Source organism: Oncorhynchus nerka, linkage group LG10, assembly GCF_034236695.1.
Source record: "Oncorhynchus nerka isolate Pitt River linkage group LG10, Oner_Uvic_2.0, whole genome shotgun sequence".
NCBI lineage: Eukaryota > Metazoa > Chordata > Actinopteri > Salmoniformes > Salmonidae > Oncorhynchus > Oncorhynchus nerka.
In genome coordinates this window covers 45,740,540-45,760,222 of record NC_088405.1, presented here as the reverse complement: position 1 = coordinate 45,760,222, position 19,683 = coordinate 45,740,540, and the positions used below count along the sequence as shown (strand labels likewise).

The 19,683-nt window shown below is 41.6% G+C and overlaps 1 protein-coding gene across 3 annotated transcripts in view; it reads right to left on the bottom strand.

Annotated features, from left to right (window-relative positions):
- smoc2 (SPARC related modular calcium binding 2) overlaps window positions 1–19,683 on the bottom strand; it is an 85,802-nt gene that overhangs the window by 39,332 nt on the left and 26,787 nt on the right. For 2 of the 3 annotated variants that reach the window (XM_029670024.2, XM_029670026.2), the window contains exons 2-7: window positions 19,146–19,308; window positions 14,308–14,414; window positions 9,329–9,428; window positions 8,304–8,348; window positions 3,705–3,788; window positions 2,974–3,048 (exon numbers count right to left, since the gene is read on the bottom strand). In XM_029670024.2, coding sequence (XP_029525884.1) covers window positions 2,974–3,048; window positions 3,705–3,788; window positions 8,304–8,348; window positions 9,329–9,428; window positions 14,308–14,414; window positions 19,146–19,308 — 574 coding nt within the window. The remainder of the gene's footprint in view (window positions 1–2,973; window positions 3,049–3,704; window positions 3,789–8,303; window positions 8,349–9,328; window positions 9,429–14,307; window positions 14,415–19,145; window positions 19,309–19,683) is intronic. The other variant, XM_029670025.2, reaches the window with a different exon arrangement.

Below are 19,683 nucleotides of genomic sequence, written 5' to 3'. Positions count from 1 at the left end.
ACTTCAGTCAACCAGTCCATTTAGAATTTGTGATAAAATTGTCATCATTTGGCAAGGAATGTAGCTTGTGTTTCCCATCAGTTGGATACGTTTTTATAGGCTTTTGTTTCTGTAGGCGTACACAGCACGTGTGTGTAGAGGGAGCAGTCCGAACACAATTGAGTGAGTAGTGAGACATGGAGGGGAAAGGGAATTAAGTGAGCGGAACTGTGAGATGCTTGGCTTGGTTTATTTTGTTATTGTGTCCCTGAAATGCACATGTACAAATGGAACACTAGAGTCAAAGCAAATTAACCTTGTCTTCAAGACTAAATTTAGACCAAATAGTTTTACAGGTTACAGATCGAGTTGAGGTCAGTTCGAGTACTCAAGTACTTACTCATGCCCTTCCCTACATTGTTCCTGTACCTAAGAAAGCACAGGCAACTAAACTAAATTACAAATCGACCCGTAGCACACACTTCTGTCATCATGAAGAGCTTTAAGAGGCTCGTTAAGGATATAAGGATCCACGCACACCTCCACCTTACCCAACAACCTAGACCCACTACAATTAGCAAAACACCCCAACAGATCCACGGCTGATGCAATAACCGTTGTACTGTACACTGCCCTATCCCATCTGGACAAGAGGAATACCTATGTAAGTATTCTGTTCATTGACTACAGCTCAGCCTTCAACACCATAGTGTCCTCCAAGCTCATCACTAACCTTGGGGCCCTGGGTCGGAACCCCACCCTGTGCTACTAGGTCCTGGACTTCCTGACAGGTCGACCCCAGGTGGAGGCTACAACACCTCAGCTATGCTGATCCTCAACACGGGAGTCCCCACAAGGGTGTGTGCTCAGCCCCCTCCTGTACTGCCTGTTCACCCATGGCTGCTTTGCCACGCATGTCTCCAACACAATCATAAAGTCTGCAGACGACAACAGTGGTAAGCCTGATTACCAACAAGGATGAGACAGCCTAAAGGGAGGAGGTGAGGGCCCTGTCAGAGTGGTGCCAAGAAAATAACCTCTCCCTGAATATCAACAAAACAAAGGAGTTGAGCCTGGAATTTAGGAGACAGCAGAGGGAGCACACCCCCATCTAAATCAACAAGGTCTCAGTGGATAGGGTGAAAAACGTCAAGTTCCTCCGTGTGCACAACACTCACAACCTGAAATGGTCCATCCACACAGACAGTGCAGTGAAGAAGGCGCAACAGCGCCTCTTCAACCTCAGGAGGCTGAATAAATTTGGCTTGGCACCTTAGGCCCTCACAAACTTCTACAAATGCACCATTGAGAGCATCCTGTCAGGCTGTATCACCACCTGGTACTGCAATTGCAGCATCCGGAACCAAAAGGCTCTCCAGACTCTGACATTGCTCATCTAATATGTCTTAATTTTGGCGATTTACGTGTATTGTTTTGTATTGTAAGGTATTACTGCACTCTTGGTGCTAGGAACACAAGCATTTTGCTTCACCTGCAAAATATGTGTATGTGACCAATACAATTTTATTAGATTTTTTTTTTAAAGGAGAGGAAAAGAAGCAATGGAGGAGGAGGATGAGTGTTCGGAGACAGTGTGTCCAGACTGCTTTATCAGCCCCCCACTGCACTGTTTACCGGCATTGAAGGGCTAATGACTGAACAGAGGTCCCTGTGCTCAAGTTAAGTAAATATTTACACACACACACACATTTTCCCAGAGAGAAAAATGCTACATCTACTGTATCTAAAGCAACTAGCTTTTATGTCTGCATATTTTTCCTTAAAAATTCCCAAACACAGTAGTAAGGACTTACTTTGGCTCCACCGAAGAAAGATATCTCTCCAAGAGTCCCACCAGAAATAAATCAGATCACTCCCTGTAGCTGAATTTTCCCTATGCCACACAGCTCTCCAGCAAAGCTTTAAAGCATTAAACTTCTATGCCAACACATTTTCTAAAGAGCTCCTCTGGGCCATTGGGGCTTTCAACACTTCTTCTTTCTTTCCTCTACTTCTTCATTGTGGCTTCCCTCTGGGCATGGAATCAACAGTAAGATAATGCATATCCCCTTTGTCTTTGTTTGTTTTCATTTTACAAGAGCTTTAGCCACACAAAAGACCCTAAATACCTCCTTTGCTCTCTTAACTCTCTCTTCCTCTCTCTCTTTACTATTTTTCTCTCTGTGTGTCTCTCTTTTGATAATTTTTTAATAGATAGAAATCCAATACCCCACAAGGAGCACATGGGAGTTCATTGGGTAATCAAAACCATCAACACTGCATTTGCAACGTTTTCATTGGTCTAAAATCAAGACTGAGTGATTATCACACACACACACACACACAGGCATGCACATGCGCACACACACACACGTATCATGACAAGACACCAAAAATAACATTGTTTCATACAGCAAGCAGTCATTTTCCCCAAATGAGTAGATGGGAATAAATAAAATGCCATTTTTCACCTTTATTTAACCAGGTAGGCTAGTTGAGAACAAGTTCTCATTTGCAATTGCTACTTGGCCAAGATAAAGCAAAGCAGTGTGACACAGAAAACAACACAGAGTTACACATGGAGTAAACAATAAACAAATCAATGACACAGTAGAAAAAAGAAAGTCTATATACAATGTGTGTTAGAGGATAGGGGAATGGAGGGGAATAGGGGAATGGAGAGGATTCTGCAATGTGCTGACAATTACAGGCACATGGCATAAGAAAAAAGACAAAGACAGAGCTCTAAACCATCATCAATTGTGAATGCAGCATACTCATCCCATATACTAATATCATATAGATTTGCGTATCCCATTCAATACTCTCATAAAATACTTAATCATAATGAAAGTCTTTCTTCTACTAAGATATTCTCACAAAACTCTCTTGCTATTTTTAAAATAAACTAAAGAGCAAGAGCTTCATCAATTCAGTTCACAATGCAATCTAAAAAACAATCATTGGATAGGTAGAAATGCCTCTTGAACTCACATTGTGTTCTGGTCCTGTTGTTCTGCCGGCTGCGGACCTGCTCTGTCCAGAGGGTGGGGTACTGAGAAATGATGTCTGAAAGAAGATTACAGAATTCAATCAAACACACATTATCCATCACGATTATTTTTTTTAAAATGTACCTTTATTTAACTAGGCAAGTCAGTTATGAACCAATTCTTATTTTCAATGACAGCCTAGGAACATGTTGTTCGGGTGCAGAACAACAGATTTTTACCTTGTCAGCTCAGGGAATTGATCTTGCAACCTTTCAGTTACTAGTCCATCACTATGACCACTACGCAACCAGCCGCGCCCAGTTCAGAAACTATCTTGACCCTTTTCGAATACTGAAGAAATGTCCTTTCTTGTATTGTTGAGGTGAAAACAAGGTTACTAATTTATTTATTTTATCAAATCAAATTTTATTGGTTAGCAGATGTTAATGCGAGTGTAGCGAAATGCTTGTGCTTGTAGTTCCGACAGTGCAGTAATATCTAACAAGTAATCTAACAATTCCCCAACAACTACCTAGGCAAGGTGCAGTAGATGGTATAAAATACAGTATATACATGTGATATGAGTAATGTAAGATACGTAAACAGTATTAAAGTGGAATTATTTAAAAAGTACCCAACCAATTCAGATTTGTTATTACTTGAAGGTGAGTAAGGAAGGACGCATTTCTGAACTAATCGAACAGGGCCCAGAAAGGAAGAAGAAGAGCTCACCTTCCTCATCTGTCGGGGAATTCGGCTCCCCCACTAGGCCAGCTGACTCATCTGTGTTTAGAATGGAAAAGATTTGCAAGGAAACTACAATTGAGAGTGTACGCTAGATTTTTACAACACTAAATCAACCATTACAGATTTGCACATTGCCCGGCCAAGAGAGGTAGAGAGACTAGAGGATTGAAAGAGTGAGAGGGGTGATAGAGGAGATGAGATGCACTCAAGGTGTCAGTGGATGTACAGTACATATAGTGGTCATAGTTGGACATCAAGATTGCAGAGCTTCAATAATACTCATCATCATTAAAAAATGTTAGTGGCTATTCAAAGACACATAATACCCATATCTAACTTCAGACACCCCACACCATCCCCTTTGATCAATGGAAAATGTAAGGGAAAGTTACATATGTATACAGTACATCTCAAGCTAGGATGCAGCCCTACATACAGCACACTTATTGAGGACCTAACCCAAAGTTAATGAGAAGGGATGTGAACGTTGCTAAAGGCTGACACTACTCTGTGGTATACACTTCTCCATCCCTCTGTGGATCTGCATGTGGGGAATGCATGAGTTTGTGTGCGTGCATACGTTCCTGTGCGTACGTGCATGTGTGTACCGCCAGCTGAAGAACAGGAACAAGGAGAGGAGAAGGCGTGCAAGGCCCAACCAGAGAAATATGCAACATCCAGGCGCACACATGTTCCAGATGAATCAATTAACAAGAGGGTTAGGGTTGGGCTTGGTGTTCGTTTAGGCTCTGTTTGTTTGTTTGATTTTGAGGGGGGTGGAAGGGAGGACTGGGAAAGGGGTTAGTTGGGTTCTGGCTCGTTAGTGTAAAGCGCAGGTGTGGGTAACCTCACAGCAGGTCACAGAGGAGGGCTCAACCACTGTGGGGACTGACTGGGGACACAGGCTTATGGGAACTCGAGAGATTGAAGAATGTTCCATCGTATGGACAATAAAGCTTTTGGGATTGAATTCACTTGAACCCTGTCAGCCTTCAGTTACAAATTAATTCAGAAATGCACAGGAAGTCATAGCACTACACAGGAAATGAGATTCTAAAAAGGAAGTCATATTTATGACTTGGATTTAACATAAACCTCTAATAAACATTATTTTGAAAGGTTTTTATGGCTGTAATTCCTTTTTTCGTGTGCAGTAGGAAAATCACATGCCATTTGTTGTTGCACAGCATTAGTTACTGTCAGTCTTCAGTGACCAATTTTTTCAGAATGTGTATGAAATATGTATGAATGCAGTCAAAAACTAGATTTTGCTGTGTTTTATACTGAACAAAAATATAAACGGAACATGTAAAGTGCTTCATGAGCTAAAATAAAAGATCCTAGTAATTTTCCATATGCCTAAAAGGTGTATTTCTCTCACGTTGTGCACAAATGTGTTTACATCCCTGTTAGTGAGCATTTCTCCGTTGCCAAGATAATCCATCCACCTGACAGGTGTGGGATATCAAGAAGCTGATTAAACAGAGTGATCATTACACAGGTGCACCTCGTGCTGGGGACAAGAAAAAGACACTCTAAAATGTGCAATTTTGTCACAAAACACAATGCCACGGATGTCTCAAGTTTGGAGGCAGAGTGCAATTGGCATGCTGACTGCAGGAATGTCCACGAAAGCTGTTGCCAGATGATTTAATACGAATTTCTCTACCATAAGCCACCTCCATTGTCATTTTAGAGAATTTGGCAGTACAGTGGAGAAGATGGAAAGAGGACACACAGGCTACTTAAAGAAGTGGCTCGGAGTTTCACGATGCCTTACCACCATAGGCCTCTATGGGGATGGTGTCCTCAAGCTGCCCCTCACCAGTCTAACAGAGGAATTCAAGTGTGCAAAAACCAGGCTCCAGATGACACTGAATGAATCTGTATTGTGAAGAATCAACAACAAGTGGGACACAATCATGAAGTGGAACGACATTTATTGGATATTTCAAACTTTTTTAACAAATCAAAAACTGAAAAATTGGGCGTGCAAAATTATTCAGCCCCTTTACTTTCAGTGCAGCAAACTCTCTCCAGAAGTTCAGTGAGGATCTCTGAATAATCCAATGTTGACCTAAATGACTAATGATGATAAATACAATCCACCTGTGTGTAATCAAGTCTCCGTATAAATGCAACTGCACTGTGATAGTCTCAGAGGTCCGTTAAAAGCGCAGAGAGCATCATGAAGAACAAGGAACACACCAGGCAGGTCCGAGATACTGTTGTGAAGAGGTTTAAAGCCGGATTTGGATACAAAAAGAGGAGCACTGTGCAAGCGATAATATTGAAATGGAAGTAGTATCAGACCACTTCAAATCTACCAAGACCTGGCCGTCCCTCTAAACTTTCAGCTCATACAAGGAGAAGACTGATCAGAGATGCAGCCAAGAGGCCCATGATCACTCTGGATGAACTGCAGAGATCTACAGCTGAGGTGGGAGACTCTGTCCATAGGACAACAATCAGTCGTATATTGCACAAATCTGGCCTTTATGGAAGAGTGGCAAGAAGAAAGCCATTTCTTAAAGATATCCATAAAAAGTGTTGTTTAAAGTTTGCCACAAGCCACCTGGGAGACACACCAAACATGTGGAAGAAGGTGCTCTGGTTAGATGAAACCAAAATTGAACTTTTTGGCAACAATGCAAAACGTTATGTTTGGCGTAAAAGCAACACAGCTCATCACCCTGAACACACCATCCCCACTGTCAAACATGGTGGTGGCAGCATCATGGTTTGGGCCTGCTTTTCTTCAGCAGGGACAGGGAAGATGGTGAAAATTGATGGGAAGATGGATGGAGCCAAATACAGGACCATTCTGGAAGAAAACCTGATGGAGTCTGCAAAAGACCTGAGACTGGGACGGAGATTTGTCTTCCAACAAGACAATGATCCAAAACATAAAGCAAAATCTACAATGGAATGGTTCAAAAATAAACATATCCAGGTGTTAAAATGGCCAAGTCAAAGTCCAGACCTGAATCCAATCGAGAATCTGTGGAAAGAACTGAAAACTGCTGTTCACAAATGCTCTCCATCCAACCTCACTGAGCTCGAGCTGTTTTGCAAGGAGGAATGGGAAAAAATGTCAGTCTCTCGATGTGCAAAACTGATAGAGACATACCCCAAGCAACTTACAGCTGTAATCGCAGCAAAAGGTGGCGCTACAAAGTATTAACTTAAGGGGGCTGAATAATTTTGCACGCCCAATTTTTCAGTTTTTGATTTGTTAAAAAAGTTTGAAATATCCAATAAATGTCGTTCCACTTCATGATTGTGTCCCACTTGTTGTTGATTCTTCACAAAAAATACAGTTTTATATCTTTATGTTTGAAGCCTGAAATGTGGCAAAAGGTCGCAAAGTTCAAGGGAGGCGAATACTTTCGCAAGGCACTGTATTTTCAGTGTCGGGATACCACAAATCTATGGTTTATTCTGGTTTCAACCATCCTGTTTATCCAACCAAATCAAGCTGAACTATACTCTCTGTGTGCACCCTAAATGGCACCCTATTCCTTATGTAGTGCACTACTTTGACCAAAAGTAGTGCACTACATAGAGAAAATGGTGCCATTTAGGATGCACTCTCTTTCTCTGGCCTCTGCATTTGCATTTTCTCTGACTCTAATAACAGCTGACCTACAGTATGGGTAATGACTTGGCTGGGCTCAAACAACATACATTCTCTAGGTTTAAGCTGTTAACTGAAAAGAGGTGCAGACATAAATGTCACACAGCAAAGAATATCACGACACCGCGTTCTGGAATCAATCGGAAATTAACAACATCCTTCACAGGATTCACAGGATTTCAAATCAGCATGCCCTTAAAATGAAACTCAGTTGTGAGGTAGAGAGAGAGAGAGTCAGAGGATAAAGGAGGTAAAATGTTAGGGGGGACTGAGAAAATTATTGTATCTGTTGTTTCTGAGGACACTGCTGCTGAAAGGAAATACAATTATTTGTGTTGGTGAGTTCTGCCACTCTGAGGGCCCTTCAATATCGTTGTCTGGTTTCTGGTAAAGACAAGCAAAAAGGCAATGGGGTCTGATGCCCTTTTCACAATATTGTGCCGACCCCGAATCAAAGTTTACAGGCTTGATATTTCTTTCCACATTGTCTTTTTCATTATGGTTCCAGCAACTATGGTGGATGCGTAACCAGCCCAGCTCAGTACAGTTTGGTTTGGCTTGACCTGGTTTGGCTCAGTAGTGTGAAAATCCCTTTAGTCTAGCTGCTGGGAGTAAACTTTATACAAGCCAAACACAGCCTCTCTTCTCTGGCCTAGTTACTGTGTAACAAGCTGTCTTTTATTCCAGCCCTGAGGCTGCTCTCTCGCACTCTTTCAATTGTCAAAATATTGAAAAGGCAAGCTATAACAGGTGACCATCCTGTATGATGTACATATATTACAGATTCAAATACACACAGGTGCATGCACACAAGCACACACATGCACTCACTCACACACTCCCTTAGGCACGGATGAATGCACACCCACTATAGACACACATAAAATATACCAAAAACAACAGTTTGATCATGTTATTGTCAAGGTACTAATGTACTAAGTACTTACCTGCTTTTCCGGGTTCTCTTGTGCTAGCTCTCTCATGTTTTGACCCTGAAAATGGAAAGCAGTTAGCTTTTCTTATTGGACAAGTCCAGGTAGACACTCTCTGTTTCAGTCAGTTTTCTTCATTTGGTGCCTAATGAACATGACCCAAGAGTCCTAGTACATCAACCAGTGGCTCCTATATCCGCCATGCTTTCAATCATTGGCCTCATACTGTGACACCAACATGGACTGCAAACCCAAACCCACACCCTGAGATCTCTGTAGTTGCCTCACAACTGAAATCACACTGACTTCCAATTGAGCTCCAAAGAGGGAAAATATAGGGACATGTGGCATTGGTTATTTGATTGTTTGGCAGACTCTTTTATCCAGGAACGCTCACATTCCGTACAGTTTAACTTTGTTGCTCAACTCCACTACAGGATTTTCTGCTGGGCCTATTTACACCATGTAGCCCATGAATTGAGCAACATCCTTGGACTCCTAGGTTGCGTCCTAAATGGCACATTATTCCCATTATGCTGAATAGCCCTTATGGACCCTGGTCAAAATAACTGTGCTCCATAGGGAAAAGAGTGACATTTGGGATGCACACCTAACCCTCAAAGCCCAAGGTCTGCTGGATCCTGACTTTCCCATAGGGAAGGGCATACATGGTGGTCCACACAAATATGTCTCACAATCAAAAGAATGTCAAGTTGTTTCCCTACGTAAGTGAATTGAGCAAGCATTGTCATTGTTACTCAGCTACATGCTGCTAAAGCTAAATTACAATACACATCATTACTGTAATATTTGGATGTGGTTCTCCACTGTCAGCAACTGATCAATCAACAACAACATTGCGACAACATTGTAACCAAAAAGTGCCCGAAAATTAACACATTAACACATACACAATTGTGCAAGTAGACACGTACACAGACATGCACACACAGAATATACAGCTACAGTAACAACTAGATGGTTTCTAACAAAAAAATATATATATTAAAAAGGACCCAGGTTGGGAGGAGTGTACCTACCTTGGCATCGGGGCTTCTTATTGGCCACGGCTGAGCCACTGATAGGACGGCCATTGGGCGTGACACACCAACAGTAGCCTGTGTAACTATGACACTGCACCTGTAACCAACACAGCATGGCATAAGAGCTCAGCACAGGGTAACGCTGAAGGAAAAACTCCTTCACTAGAGACATTGGAGTATTTTAAAGTATAGTTATTTAAAGGGATACTTTGGGATTTTGGCAATGAGGCCCTTTATCTACTTCCCCAGTCAGTTGAACTTGTGAATAACATTTTTATGTCTCTACTTGCAGTTTGAAGGAAGTTGCTAACTAATATTAGTGCAGTGACTCGAAGTCTATGGTTATCTCATTGCGCTAACGCTAGTTAGCATTGGCTTGTGAAACTACCTCTAACTCCCTTCATACTGGACACAGAGACCCTATTGCCAAAATCCCAAAGTATCGCATTAAGAGCAGGGGTGGTTTCCCAAAGGCATCTTAAGGCTAAGTTCATCGTTAGAACCTTCGTAGGAGCATCGTTAAATCTCCAAACTGTTTCCCAAGACCAATGTTATTAACGTTGCACTTGGAAATTCTCGTAATCTAACGCCTGCCTCAGACCGCTCGTAGAACAGCTAAGTGTGTCGTTAGATTAATTTTCGCCTTGCAACCATTCCGTACAAATGTGAGCTACCGCGACATTCAAACGAGGCCGCAAAGAAAACTAATGGGACTGTAGCGACTGTGTTGACTTCAAAATCTGGGGTATGAAGAACTATGTTTCTATTTAAGTGTTGATCGACATGGTAATGACTCTATAGTATTGGTGAAAAGTTGAAAAAACTGACCCTCCGTTACATCGTGCCGTAACGTACAGCACGCATAAAGCAACTATTTCTGTCTTACAATCTCTCTCCACCAGGTGTAGCACTTCTCTCATCGTTTAAAAACAAGAAATGGACAGTGACGGGGGTAAGGGGGGATACCTAGTCATATTTTGCGGCGTCACTGCCAGCGATCACGACTCTCAAAAAAACGGTTTACTTCTGAAGATCACTTTAGCACCGTCCTAAAAACCAGATTCAAATTCAACACAAACCTTCAAATAGGTATGTAATCACACATTATATAAACTCTTTATAGTGTTGTATTTACATTTTAGAGGCGATAAGGTGATAAATTGGACAGATTGAGTGAAAAAAAACCATTTTCCCTCACATCTCTCCTTCTCACTATTAGTTTCGCTTCCCCACCCTCCATTTTTAAAAAGACCCGACGGGGCTCATTGCCGTCTTCAATTATGCAGAAACGGGCAGCATTTAGGTCATGTCATTTATTTTGTTGGAAAGGGGAGAAAGTGTGCTTTACAATGGTATTGACATTACAGTTGATCTGGAAGTATTACGTTTTTGGTGCGCTAAAATACGGTCAATTGTACGGACCAAGGCGATGTACAAAAGTGAGTTTACATTAAATGTATACAAAGAAGATCTCCGCTAAACATAGAATCACATGGTTTACCCATCTCTCTGTGACCACTGATAACTTCATAGGGGTATCCTACGAAGCAATCTAGATCTACTTAGGGTTTTGTAAAGCTAATCAGCTTCAGTTAACTTCACATTCCAGCTCCGGCTTCATCCATACTACAACTGTGGATATTGCTCGTATAGTTACAAGCCTCTAGCAGGCTTGTAACTATGCATGCATGTCGCACATGCTAGTCGAACGCCGAACTCTTCATTGAGACAATGATGAAAAATCAATCCATGGGCAAGTTATTTCATTTCATTCAGGGTAAGTGGAGTTAACTGTGAGTTAGCCTGCCCCGCAGCAGGTTAGTTCTGAAGGATTCATTGCCATAGAAATGTACCTGGCTAAAAGGTGATACATTTTCGTATGACCGTTTATTGATACAAGCAAGCGATGTATAGAAAGATGATTCAAGTGAAAACTGAGATGACTGCATTAAAATATAAACAGTAGGAAATAATATTGAAATACATTTCATGTTCAATCAATTGAGTCCCAATGCTTTTAGGCTACTGTCTGTAATTTCATGATGTGTATCGTAACAGGTGCGCAATAATGTGCCAAATCGGTGATTGAGTATTTTTATTGGGTATGCGTTAGAATAAGCCGCCTCAATATTTGCAACCGTAGGTGGTAATATCTCTCTAGGAGCTTATCCATCGTCAGTATTGTGAAATAATTATAATGTTAAGGTAAGATTTTAATGGATTTTAACTGTCTTTCTTTCGATTCTATCAGTATCGACACATGCTCCACTTAACAGCCGTTCTCTCTGCATGGTGTTTTGGGAAACGCATGTTACATTTTCAGCCATTGTAGGAAAGGTGCATCGTTAAAACACTTGCGAGCCTAAGTTCCATCGCTATCAGGAAACCGGGCCCAGGTCGTTCGTATATTTTGAATTGATTCATTCATTCGTCATTCCAATACTTCCATATTTAAGTGCTTTCTATCAGTATCACCTCATGTAGTTAATTGTTTCAATTGTGTTTTAAATGAGCAGATTGGCTAGTTTTGCATGGCAGGTCACATTCCAGGTGTACCCAATTAGGTAATTGCTCAAACCAGAGTATATTACAGGTATATTCAGTATGTTCTGAAAAGTGAGTTTCTTTTTTTTTACCGGCAATCTGGTTTGTTTTAGCTTGCTCAAACACTTTAAAAAAAAGTTTTATTCTCAGTTTATTTTGAGGGGATGGCCAGCCTTGTCACGTATGGAGGCAGTGGTTGGATATTTACCCCTAGCGGTTTTGGAGGCTTTTTTTGTAGAAGGCTTTAAACTGAGATGTTTTTGCAAGAGCAAGCAATGTCAAGGCCATCGTCTACCAGCACCAAACCATAATTCAACAGGATGTGGGCGGGTGGCAACTGGTGTGTATCCTCTGGAGGACCAGCATGGAAGACCCGTGAGAAGGGGAAGCGGTTCTGCTCCTGCTGAGGAGTACAGCCGTTCCATTTTACATTTCAGTCATTTAGCAGACTCTATTATCCAGAGCGAATTACAGGTGCAATTAGGGTTTAGTGCCTTGCTCAAGGGCATTTTTCACCTAGTTGGCTTGGAGATTCAAACCAGTGACCTTTTGATTACTGGCCCACCACTCTTAAGGGCTACCTGCTGCCCTCAGTGCCTAGGCTGCAGTGTTCTGGGAGTGCGGTGGAGGCACTCCCGCAGTTGCCGATATACCAAAAGGGGAACTACGAGAAGACTTAGATAAAGTCAGGGGGCTGTCCTCTTGAGGCTAAATGGGGAACTGCAAAGAGATGTGTTTATTGGCTGTGTACTGGATGATTTCAAGGCCTTCAAAACTTAACTGTATTGGCAGCAGACTCCCTAGCTGTGTTTACACAGGCAGCCTGATAATTTGTCAAATTTTCTGATCTGATGGGTAGAAAGACCAATTAATGGCAACATATCAGCATTGGGCTGCCTGTGTACAGATTTAATTCGTATCACTTTTCATTACAACAATACTCTTTAAGATGCTCTTAAAACAAAACATTTCAGAAGTGAAGGAAAGGCTCCGGTACTAGAGCCCCTCTAGTCTTAAAGTATGCATGTTATTTAAGAGCAAGTGTGTTTGTTTTGTATTGATTCATTCAAATCCTTCCATATTTAGAACAGCTGAACAATAAAATAAACGACTAGATAAATGAACTGTGGCATCGGTAGTAGTCATAAATATCAATTCTAGTCCCAAAATTTACTAACAACTGTAAGTAGTGGGATAAATTTGGTCACTAAGTATTTTCCAAAACAAAGATTTTATGAAAATGACATTGCTGATTTCCTGGGATATTTGAGGGTTGGGTTTGGAATTCAATCATGCCCGCTAACTCGGGACAGCTGCCTTGCAGCACAAATGATAGGAGCATGCTGCACACTACCAATTGTAGCAGCAGAATCAACCAACAGCCTGTCAATTTCTTTACAGACAGCAGAACTACCAAATTGAGTAATTAGCGCACATAGCCTGGGGACTTACATTTACATTTACATTTAAGTCATTTAGCAGACGCTCTTATCCAGAGCGACTTACAAATTGGTGCGTTCACCTTAAGACATCCAGTGGAACAGCCACTTTACAATAGTGCATCTAAATATTTTAAGGGGGTGAGAAGGATTACTTTATCCTATCCTAGGTATTCCTGAAAGAGGTGGGGTTTCAGGTGTCTCCGGAAGGTGGTGATTGACTCCGCTGTCCTGGCGTCGTGAGGGAGTTTGTTCCACCATTGGGGGGCCAGAGCAGCGAACAGTTTTGACTGGACTTGTTTGACTGACATGAGACAACTTTCAATAAGTATCACCTCATGCAGTTAATTGTTTGGTTAATTGTTTCAACTGTGTGTTAAATGAGATTGGTTAAGATTTGCATGGCAGGCCACACTCCAAGTGTACCTAAATAGTTAATTGCTCAACCCGAAGTGTAAAACAGGTATGTTCTTGAAACGTGAGGTTGTTTTTAGAATCTTTGAACTGCTAATCTGTTTTGTTTTATATTGCTTTTTTCACAATAACTCAAGTTTTATTCTCAATTCATTTCTTAAGCCTTTAAGTGCACAAGGTGACTGACGGCCTTGTCAAAAATACCAAATAATTCAAATCCAATCTACATTATCAGTGTTTCCCAAACCTGTCCTCGAGTGTCCCCAGTGATTCTACATATTTGATAAACAGAACTAACACACCTGATTAAGTTCTGGAATTTATAGCCTAGCAGTTAAGCATGCTGTACCAGTAACCAAAAGGTTGCTGGTTCAAATCAAGGTGGAAAAATCTGTTGATGTTCCCTTGAGCAATGCCCTAAACCCAAATTGCTCATGTAAGTCACTCTGGAAAAGAGTGTCTGCTAAATGACTAAAAAAGTGAACGTTAAAATATATAAAATACTTGAAATGGCTGGGGGTACTCGAGGAGAGGATTGAGAAATGCTGATCTAGCTCCTATAATTGCACTCTATCTTACCTCACTGTATGTTCCGTCTGGGTTGCAGACAGGTACAAACACCTGAGGGAAGAGCTTCTTGGCCTGCTGTTCCGTGTACTTCTTCTCTGCCACACATCTGGATGTATCTGCAGCACAGACATCATAATCATCACACGTCCAATAATCCAACCAATCATATACTAAACAATATAATATCTCAACCAATCATATGTCTATAAAACACTGTTTATAAAAACAACTAGGCTGGAATTCAATCCAATCCATGCTTGACATAAGGTAAGGTAATTGACTTAAGGTCATTTCCGATTGAGCCCACATTTCCAGCGCTTACCATGAATGTGATACACACGAACATCGGGGAAAATGCCATTGGCTCTTCAGTGCACATTGGCTGTTCAGTGCACTGCGCTATGAATTGAATTGCAGCCCTACTGTCTGGGCAACAGAAACCATAACAATCATTGCATGTCCAGCAAGAGCAGACACACTCAACCTCAACAAGAATCCAGCTTGTCATATCTACATGTAGGCTTCAAATACTCTGTTAAAATCCACTAGTTTTAAAAAAACTTGTGAGTTTTATGACATTCACTAAAAAGCCAAGACAATAAATATGGTTAAAAGACAGAGGGAGACGTTGAATCACATATTCATATTATGAAGAGAGGAAAGAGAAAGAAAGACTAAGACAGAGGGGAAATAATTAAATCTGTTTCGGAAGTTGCAGATTCTTGTGTCTTGTGTGGCTGGGAATCGAACCAACATCGCCATCTATTAGTAGCAGACAGGCCTCTGCACCAGCCAGTCCAATGACCAAGTGGTAAAGCCATTACGGGGCTGGACAGATCACTTTCCCTCTTTCTCCTGGAGTACATTCCAGTCTTGGCCTAGCTCAGAAAAGGGCTGATGCACAGAAAAAAAATTCTGGAAGGTCGGAACGTTGGGATGTCCACCTCTTCCTTTCTCTCTAAACCCTACTCCATCTCTTCACACTCTAAACCCCACAGCATCCTCTCTCTCTCTCTCTATCTCTCTATCTCTCTCAACCCCATTCTCTAGACCCCACTCCATCTCTCTCATTCTCTTTCCCTCCCTCTCTTTAAACCCCACTCCAAAACAGTTTAGATTCTGGTCACTTATTTTTTCTCTCCTGGCCTTTAAGGGTTCTTGGATGTAAAAATGGGTCCTATTTTTATTCTCTTATGGTAATGGCCTCAGATCAGATTGCCCTGTCAGGAGCTATAGTGGATGGTGTGTTGATGCCACAGCTGACTATTACTATGTGTGACACATTACCCATAATGCAAACCTGGCTGGCTGGTTCGAATCAAGTGAAAACAATGACGCATGCTAAAACGTTTAAAAGTTGTCTCCAGTCTGGTGAGGAGGCTCTTTGTCGCTGGCTCTTTGTTGCTCGTCCATTAGAGGGAGAAGGAGAGAAAGCGTGCTGGTTTATTTCAGCCTGAGTGTTTGTGTGTGTGTGTGCACCACTGTCACAGGCGTGGAAGAGGGGGCAAGGCAAGACAATGTTCTGGAGGGAGGGAAACAGGGACTTAAAGTTAGCTTCAGTGGAAAAAAAACAAACCTCTCGTCCTTCACTAGGGGGCTCCAACCAAATACCCGACGACTGGAAAAAATGACAGGACAGTTGAATCATCTGAGCTCTGCTTTGTGATAGAAAACAAATGTGGTGCCAGTCTCGCCTTACCCGCCATCCCGAATGCACAAACCCAACTCTGTGCTTCCAATGCCGCCTAGTCTCTGCTGGCCTCTGGGTTATTTCTGGTCCCGACTGGCCTGGGCTTCAGTCTGGAAAAGTCACTTTGTGTGTCTTGCCCCAAGGAATGGATGGGGTTTTAGACTTCCCAGCATCTATGTTATTTACTTATACAATAGGACTTTCATGGACCCTTGTCCCTTTCAGCCCTCCTAGCTGGAATCCTCCATTCTCTCTCCTGCCTTTCTTTGTTGGCCACATCCAGATGTCCCACTCAAAGCAGTTGCCGTGGCAACCCAGCACAAGCATAAATGCGAAAAATTGTTTTTTGTCATGTTACGTATTTTCTTTTTTTGCAGCAGGGCAGATTGGCCATCTGGCAATTCTGACAAATGCCAGATGGGCTGGACAATTATTTTTGGGGGTGGGTTTGTCGGAATTGACACCCCTAAAATATATTTTTTATATAAAAGGTGACATGGCCCTTAAGCCTGTTAATATTTTTTTTTATTACGATTTTTGCACAATTTCTTTGTTAAACTAATCTATAATGAGCCTTTGGCTGCTCAGTGGGCAACGGCCGGCTCGGTTCTCTGACTGAGCTGAGGTCACGCAAACTCACATTCAAAGTCAAATGCGGCATCAGCAAAGAGATCTGCTCCGACTCTGTCATCAATTAGGCAGCCAAGATCATGGATCATAAAACATTTTTAAAAGGTACCTATAAATGCGGAAAGAGCACATTATACATTGTCAACTCACTCAAAACGTCCTGTTTTTTTGGGCGGCTAAAACCATGAATTGGTCAAAGAGTAAAGTGCATTATCTTCATAATTTCTGTAATGAAAGTGCCAATTAGACTATAGTTGCTATATTTTACTGTCAAAATAGGACTCCAGAATTTCAAGATTTATTTTGTGTTCAATAGAGATGAATTGCCGCTGTGCTTGTTTCACTGGAGCCTGCTGCTGTGATGAGGGAGCCACTCTCCTCTCCCTCCATGAGCTCGAGTGAAAAATTTGTTCTGGTCGTTTAACATTTCAAAATGCAATTGCAGGAAAAACACAGCTTTGGATGCTTTGTCCCTGTCAGAGAGGAGGGTCTCCGCTTTCTGTAGGAATCATTTACATTTCTCAACTCTCAATATTCCACTCAATAGCATCTATTTTACAACCAAGATATTTGATATGGCTTTGAGATTTGGAGTGCCGTGCGGTCATAGGCATATATAGGTCTCATGGGTAATAGCCTACAGCTGTGTGTTTTTTTTAGGACATTACATTTACTGGTGGATCATGCATTTTGCAATTCATCTGATATGTTACAAATCCAATCTGTGCAATATGTTATGAATTGGTTGTGCGTAGTTTGAGCTTTCACTTCCTCAGGTGTTGAACCCCAAATGTTAATATCCTGATATTAGTTAGTGTACATAAAGATGTACGTAATTCATCTCTATTGAACACAAAATAAATCTTGAAATTCTGGAGTCCTATTTTGACAGTAAAATATAGCAACTATAGTCTAATTGTCAACCCAAAATTCATGACAATCACCTTATAAGGTTAATAATAAATTGAATCATGCATTCCTGCTTGGATGTGTTAGATTGAACAACTTATGTCTTGAATACATTAGTAGTCCATTTATTACACTTCCTAATAAAGAACTATTAATTATTTTATAAGATGATAAAGAAGATTACTCGTGACTTGAGTCCGACAAAATCATGGGGCTGGTGCCACCAACTGTAGAAGATAGTGGCACCAGTGACACCAGGGTAAAATATTAGTCTGGAGCCCTGTAATAGTAATTAAAACTTAAGGTAGGTGTTGATTCAGGGGAACAGATAACAGCGCACTAATTTGCAATATAGCCTAAGTCGTTAGCTTGGCATTTGTAACGTATACAGCTTAAGCAGACATTCAAAAAGAGGCACAATGTGACAGGATAAAAGATGTCAAGATAGATAGAGAGCACGACAGGGAGGCAAACAAAGGTGAGTTGGTGGCCCGCGCATTGATGTGGGCAGGTGTGGATAATATGTCAGGGCCGAATTTTTGTCCAAGTCCGCCCCTGCCCACAATCCTCCCCTGTTACTTTCTAGTGAGTGCAGCAGAGGAGTAGGAGGTGCAGAATTGGGGGTGCTAGGATTCTATGGGGTCTTCCTACCACCACTCGCACAATGAGTGGGTCTGTGAGCTGCTTGACCTTGTTGGGTTCTGATTGCATTACACTTTTCATCCCAAATCTGCCATCGGTCCCATATATGTCTATGCTAGCATGCATATATAATCTATATAATGAAAACGACCCCATTAACTCTTGTCAAGGCATTTCATTCAGACACCAGGCACATCATTTATTCTGTTCCATCAGACGGAGGATAAAAAAATCTGTTTCTAATCGATGAGGATGCTTCACCCATAGTTTGACATTGTGATTGGATAGAAAGGAAAGGAAATAATGTAAAAATAAACATAAAGCAAAGGGGGAACCATGTTGCAGGATACACACCCTCCAACACATTTACACATCTAATACAAATCATTCAAGAACTTCATCAACGCAATAAACTAGAATGGTGTTCATTCTTCTACACGTCGACTGTCTACACTTTTACCTGCCAATTATTCTTTCATCATCCCTCAAGTTAGACTTATTATACCACAAGAAAACATAACACTTTTAAAACATTGATGGGGAGTTGGGAACTTGTCCTGTATAATGCATGAATAGTAGCTACACACAAACCTATAAGACCAAACCAGCAGAATTCACTTTACATTATACTCTCTATAGGCCTGCCTGTGTCAACTCCAGTTGTCATCCCAGTGCTGAAAGAATCAATTATTATTTGTATTTTTTTAAATTTACCTTTATTTTACTAGGCAAGTCAGTTAAGAACAAATTCTTATTTTCAATGACGGCCTAGGAACAGTGGGTGAACTGCCTGTTCAGGGGCAGAACGACAGATTTTGTACCTTGTCAGCTCGGGGATTTGAACTTGCAACCTTTTGGTTACTAGTCCAATGCTCTAACCACTAGGCTACCCTGCCGCCCCATTATGCTGAAATGAAGTTTCTGCTGTGACCCGGGGCTCATTTGCGAGGGGCTGAAGCGTGACTCATGGCCTGACCTTTGCATGGCCCTCGGATGACCTCCAGCTGGGGGTCTCGGCACTTGGCACGGAGGAACTCGCAGCGCGATGAGAAGGTCCTGCCGTCCGACGCGCACAGGGGCTTCCTGGGACCACCAGTACACTCCATGTTACACTCCTTATCCTGCTCCACACGCAGAAACTGAGATAGAAAGGAAAGAGAGGGAGGGAGAGGCAAGAGGGAGATATGGACAGAAAGGAATATGAGAGTAGAGAGAAAAGGAGACAGAAAGACAGAGAGCAAGATAGAGTGGAGAAAGGGACAGAAATAAGAGGGAAGTGTTAAACATGTTGAAAATCATTACACTGAATAATTTCATTGACCTCTCTGACAAAACAGTTTAATCTTCTCAAGCAGCTGGTGTGATTTCAAAGGGATGCACAGTATGTAGCCTAAATACACGGTGTAATTGGGGCCTGTGTATAGGCATATGCCTTGCAGAACCATATTGTGAGACTCTTATGCCAACAAGGTACAGCTGTTCAACCAAATATCGTAATTGAAAGTTCCTTTTTA